This window comes from Molossus molossus, unplaced genomic scaffold (assembly GCF_014108415.1).
Source record: "Molossus molossus isolate mMolMol1 unplaced genomic scaffold, mMolMol1.p scaffold_m16_p_10, whole genome shotgun sequence".
Classification (NCBI taxonomy): Eukaryota; Metazoa; Chordata; class Mammalia; order Chiroptera; family Molossidae; genus Molossus; species Molossus molossus.
The window spans coordinates 50,222,249-50,228,288 of record NW_023425345.1 but is presented as its reverse complement, the minus strand read 5'-3'; the positions used below and the strand labels follow the sequence as shown (position 1 = coordinate 50,228,288).

At 47.3% G+C, this 6,040-nt stretch overlaps 1 protein-coding gene across 1 annotated transcript; it reads left to right on the top strand.

Moving 5' to 3' along the window:
• The first annotated feature begins 579 nt into the window (after nt 1-579).
• RHEBL1 (RHEB like 1) lies at nt 580-3,751 on the top strand. The gene is made up of 8 exons (XM_036252462.1): nt 580-873; nt 1,477-1,548; nt 1,910-1,977; nt 2,251-2,333; nt 2,423-2,479; nt 2,624-2,671; nt 3,011-3,092; nt 3,254-3,751. Exons 1-8 carry the CDS (start codon nt 822-824, stop codon nt 3,341-3,343), a joined length of 552 nt encoding a protein of 183 aa, XP_036108355.1. The 5' UTR covers nt 580-821; the 3' UTR covers nt 3,344-3,751.
• The last annotated feature ends 2,289 nt before the right edge of the window (nt 3,752-6,040 follow it).

Sequence of the window (6,040 nt, the reverse complement as noted above, 5' to 3'; positions counted from 1 at the left end):
CATGTTCATCACTCTATCCCCAAAGCAAGAGCAATGCCTGAAACATAGTATACACCTAATAACTATTTGTTGAAGAAATAATTGTTGATTATGATGATGATGACAACAAAACCTCAAACTGGCCACAAATTCAAACAATTTCCCAAGAATAATAATTGCAGATCCGAAGTTAGATCCTGGAAGGCTATGGAAAACTGACAATAAAAGATCTGGGGCTGAAGGCTGAGGGAAGCGAGGGGGAATATATTAAAACTTTGGCCTTTTTGTCCCTATCCAAGGACCCCAGAGACCTTGCAAAAGGGAGGCCTAGAATCTTTTGACCAGAAATTCCAGGCCAGCCACAATGGGTATTTTCTATCCATGATTCTTCGCAGCCACTCCTGCTAGGTTGCAAATGCAAAAACACCTCTAGGACCCCAGATTCCTTTCTGTTTCTTTATGAATGAACCGGCTCTAGTCTGCGCACGCGCAACTCCTGGTTCTCCCGCTACACGTGAGGCCCACCCTTTCCTCCTCGCTGGTGGCCCCGCCCCAATTCTTTCTAATAGACCAATGGCGAGCGGTTTGGGGGGCGGAGTGCGGAGCGGCGCGGCACTGTAGTTCCCCCCGCGCGCCGCTCCCTCGCTTTAGTCTTGCTGTGTTGTGATCACGTGGCGAGCTCCGGGCGCGGCGCTTGTTTTGGTTTCTCTCTGGCTTGTCCCTGGCACCTTCGGGTGAGCGCTTTTCGGTGTCAGTTGCTACACCTATCTACACTGTGACCTCCTCTTTTTAGGGCTTTCTCAGCCCGCAGTTCTGCAAGCCCTTCGGGGCCGGCTCCTGCCATGCCTCTAGTCCGCTATAGGAAGGTGGTCATCCTCGGGTACCGCTCTGTAGGTGAGTCTCCACCCTAGGGAGAGCCTGGACGCACCGCGTCTTTGTGGCCAGAGGGGGCGCGCTGCCGCGGGAACGCGACCCAGGGAGGAATGGTGGCATCGTTAGAATGGAGATATAGAGCGATGATTGAAAGGATGTTGGAGGAAAACCTGGGGTGGTGGTATATGGAGGGCTGCAAGAAGCGGAATATGCAAGGCTTACTGTGGACTTGGCAATAAGTACACCACGGTGGTCTCCAGCGTTAGTCTTGGGGGTAGGGGTGGGGTCAGCGTTTGATGATAGGGCGCGGTCTGTGTTGGGCAAGTCGCAGGTGTTCGGCTGCGGGGCAGACTTGATTCTAGGGAATCTCGGATCTTCCCGGGGTAGAGTAGGAAAGAGGGCAGTAAAGGCTTCCTGCGGGGCTACCAAATACATCCGGTGGCCAGGGTGTAGAGACCCAGGGTGAAAAGAGGGTGAGGGTAGGCTAAGGGAAAGTATTGCATGGGGCACTCACAGTCTAGGTGCTAATTTAGGATCCCCTTTACTCCTGGGCCACAGCCCAAAAGGACAGAAGGTGTGAATGTGGATAACTGATTTGGATACAACTATCACTGCTTTCCACAGGGAAGACATCTTTGGCACATCAGTTTGTGGAGGGCGAATTCTTGGAAGGCTATGATCCTACAGTGGAGAATAGTGAGTGGACTTCTCCCTAGGGATGGGTCAGGGAGGGCTTGGGTGCTCCACCCAGCTCCATAATGTAGGATTTTCCTGGTGCCAAGGAATGATTTAATCAGACGATTTAATTAGACATTAAATCTAATCTCCTCTCTATCAATCCTGTTCAATGAATGGAGCTAGAGTGTGGATTTTGCAAGATACTGAGTCCAGGATGGTGTAGATGTAGACAATAAGAACCTTAACATTGTCTCTCCAGTTTCCTGGAGAGCTCCCTGGACTTAGCCCATCTGTGTCTCCCCCAGAGTTAAGAATGTATCAGGGCACATGTCGCTAGCCCCACAAAGCACCTCACAGTCAAGTTTTCTTTTCTTTACAGCTTACAGCAAGATAGTGACTCTTGGCAAAGATGAGTTTCACCTACACCTGGTGGACACAGCAGGGCAGGTACTAGTTTGGGGTAGGGTATCTAAACATGGTATTTCAGTCCTGGGAGATGAAATCTGGTAACCTCTGTGGCTCATCTGTAAAGTACTATTAAAAGAAAAGCATTTTATCATCTAGTAGTGTGTAGCACTCATTGGAGCTACTCTATAAATACTTGTTGAATAAAATGACTGGAATAGGGAGTGTCCCAGGAGGGAACCCTGGATGCAGTCCACCAACCTTTGCCATCTGAGTATTATGGATCTAGGTACTGATGTTTCTATTTCTTGTCAGGATGAGTACAGCATTCTGCCCTATTCATTCATCATTGGGGTCCATGGTTATGTGCTTGTGTATTCTGTCACCTCTCTGCATAGGTAAGTGACCAAGGTTGTGAGTGGGGGACTTTCGAGTATCTGAGGGCTGTCCCATAATAAGGTTATAGCTCCATTTCTTGTGTTTAAAGCTTCCAAGTCATTGAAAGTCTGTACCAAAAGCTACATGAAGGCCATGGGAAAACCCGGTAAGTGGGCCCAGGGGATAGAGACATAGTCAGGACACTACAGTATGAGAAAGAGCAGAAGGGAATACTGGTTTAAGTTAGGGAGGAGGTTGGGGTCCATAGGCAGTTGGAGGGGATCCTGTAGTAACTGCTGTTTCTTCACAGGCTGCCAGTGGTGCTAGTGGGGAACAAGGCAGATCTTTCTCCAGACAGGTATGAAAATCTCCGTAGCTCAAGAGAAGAAAGTGAGCTGGGCTAGGATAGGAATCAGTCAGAACTGGCTCTGCCACTGACTCGAACAAGTCATTTCACCTCTTTTCATTTCTAACTTGAAGGTTAAAACAACATAACCATTCTGTTCCAAAAGTTATAATTTCATATTTCAAGCCTCAGTTCTAGGCTTTTTTCTTTTACTTGTATTTTCTCCTTCCCCAACCCTCCTTCTAAACCTTGGAAGTGGGATGGGTTAGAAGAAATGTAGTTCTATAAAGATTTTGCAGAGAACATGGACCATTGATATCCTCCATCTTCATGTCCCAAATTTGCTTCCAGGGAGGTCCAGGCAATTGAAGGGAAGAAGCTGGCAGAGTCCTGGGGTGCAACATTCATAGAGTCATCTGCTCGAGAGAATCAGGTGCTGGGCCTGAAAATTAGGAAGATGGTGGGGGTGGCAGTGTTTTTCTTATGGAAGTGCTTGGTGGTGGGGATGGTAGGGGAGTGGGGTATTCACCTCAGAGCTGAGTGGTATTATTGGTAGTGAACTGACTTTTTGCCCTGAATCTCTATCCTGTGCAGCTGACTCAAAGCATCTTCACCAAAGTCATCCAGGAGATTGCCCGTGTGGAGAATTCCTATGGGCAAGAGCGCCGCTGCAGTCTCATGTGAGCCCTCAAGCATGGGGTAGCTGCCTTGACTCTTCCGCTGGCACTTGTCAGGCTCCAGTGGGGGCAGGTCCTCAGTACTTCACGGGTATAGTTGCCAGCTGTGTCCCTGTCCCTCTGGTCACACAGTGTGGTACCCTCACATTTGCACACTTTCCCCAGGCTCCAGTGGCCTGGTTGTCAATGTTTACAAAGGGGCAAGGATGTCTCACGGGCATTGGCCTCTGTTTTTGCTAAATGAATTATTATAACCTGCAGGGTTGCGATATGAGTCCTGGAGATTGTTTATTCGGGATTCAGTCTCCTATGTAGGTTTTGGATGTTGGCTAGTTGAAGGGAGCTGGGGACTCCAGAAGTGGAGCTGGCTCCCTGGGGTAACAATGTATATATGCAAATAAACTGATAAATCTTTTTGTTGTTGACTTCTCTGTATACCAGGAGAGCTCAGGGCCAATATGTCCTTTTCCAAGGATTGATGACTATGGTCTTTGGTGAGGAATCAGGGCCAATGTCTTTTCTCCTACCTTGTTCTTATTCCTTACTCCTCACTCATTCAGGAGCATTACCCTAAGACTTTCTGGTTCTCCCCATACAGGTACCAGTTGGCTGCCACTCCCATCCAAATTTGTAAGCTCTTAGGAGCCCCTTAACTACAGAAATACTACCCTCTAGTGGCCAGCTGCCACAAGCTGACCTAGCTTCTCTCCTGGGCTTTGGCATTTGCTGGAACTCAGAGAGAAGGTAGGATTTGGGAAAGAGGAAGGAAGCCCCTCATTCCTAATGACGTAAGAATTGAGAATGAGTATAGAGGCAGGGACTAAACTGTTGTGAAGATTTTGTCTTAGAGAATTGAGTAAAGTAAGAAACAATGTCTTTAGCGTGTATCAATTCCCCTGTGCCCCGTCCACAGTGCCTTAATTTTTTTAAAAATATTTTTTCTTTATTGATTTAAGAGAGAGAGGAAGGGAGAGGGAGAAACAGAAACATCGATGAGAGAGAACATCAATTGGCCACCCCCTGCATGGCCCCCACTGGGGTTCAGGCCCACAACATAGGCATGTGCCTTGACTGGGAATCGAACTGGTGACCTTTTGGTGCATGGGTTGACGTTCAACCAGTGAGCCACACCAGCCAGGGTACAGTGCCTTTCTATTAAAGTAGATTTTCTTTGCTCTTTTCATACCTTTGATGACCTTTTGATACCTTTCACACCTTTGGAGTTATGCTCTCTTTTTTAGGTGTCAAACCTATTGCTTCTGCCCTTATTGGTCCACCACGTCAGTCAGAGGATGGATATATTTCAGCTAGAAAGGTTTGGTCCTCTGTACTTCTAGTTTTCGTGCTCACTCCCCCAGGATTCCCCACCAATCCTAGGGCCTAATTGGCTGAATAGCTCCTCCAAGGAGTTTACCTAAATGATATCCTTCACAGGAGGTCATAAACTTCTCCTGCCAACTGGGGAAGACTGAGTTTTCTTAGAAGGGGGGATAGACAAAATCCAGGTGTGATTTTTAGCTGTGATCTTGCTAGGGCATGGCTCCAGGCTAGTTGGGCTTGCAGTTGGGGACAATGGTTTGTGATGCTGGTTTTCTTTCTTCTTCTTTTTTTTTTTTTATCCTCACCCGAGGACATTTTTCCATTTTTTGTTCAGACAGTGGGAGGGAGAGAGGAAGAGAGAGAGAGAAACATCGACGTGAAAGGGACACATTGAGTGGCTGCCACCCGCACGACCAACCAGGGCCGGGGACAAACTGCAACTGAGGTATGTGCCCTTAGCGGGAACCGAACCCGGGTCTTTCTGGACTGCAGGCCAATGCTGTAACCGCTGAGCCAAACCGGCCAGGGCATGATGCTGGTTTTCAAAAGTCCTGCCAACTGCTTTTGCATCTCTGATCCAGAATCTAAAAAGAAATAAGGGCTGCTGGAAGACGCATACTGCAAAGAATAATCTTAGTGGCTACGGAGTCTCTTTAAGGTCATCATACTCTTCCTTACATTAAATTAGGTCCTTTTGCACATCTCACTTGGAATACTCATTATAAGTACCTACTTTTCTGCTACTATTTTCATGAGGTTTGGTATAGACTTACAAATGCCTGAGGTTTTCTAGATGTGTATCAAGCAATCTCAAGACCTGATAGCAGTAAAGAATAGTGGTGAATGGCTGGGTTGGAACAGTTACTCTTCACTTAGCTGTGTAATCTTGTGCTGTCACTTAACCTTCTGAGCCTCAGATTTTCATTTATGTAGTCAAATCTTCATAGGATTGAGGTGAGAATTTTTTTTTTTGGTGGTACGTGCCCCTAGTGGGAACTGAACCCGGGAATCTCTGGTCCGCAGGCTGACGCTCAGCCACTGAGCCAAACTGGCCAGGGCTGAGGTGAGAATTAAACTGAGGTGATATAGGAAATGCTTAGCAGTTTCCCATGAATAATAAACCTTCAAGAAAATGGTAGCTATTGTGTTACTGGAGGTCTTTCTGGTAGAATCTGCCCCCCTGCCTTTGGGTGCAGAGAGTAGGGAGGGGCTTTCCATTTTCCAACTTGTCTCTTGATTTATTTATTTCACTATAGCTGGGAAATTGTGGGATCACTACTGGAATGTTTTGCTGAAATAGACCTGAATGATCAGTGCAGGGCACATGATGTCAGTGTGTGGCTAACACAGAACACTCCTAGTCCTGATCCTTCCTATGACTCTG

Bases quoted from the DNA above. Each gene is read 5' to 3' on its own strand.
- RHEBL1 (XM_036252462.1), top strand. From the start codon at position 822: ATGCCTCTAGTCCGCTATAGGAAGGTGGTCATCCTCGGGTACCGCTCT. The intron at 874-1,476 runs GTGAGTCTCCAC...TGCTTTCCACAG, and splicing joins CCTCGGGTACCGCTCTGTAG to GGAAGACATCTTTGGCACAT. The intron at 1,978-2,250 runs GTACTAGTTTGG...ATTTCTTGTCAG, and splicing joins TGGTGGACACAGCAGGGCAG to GATGAGTACAGCATTCTGCC.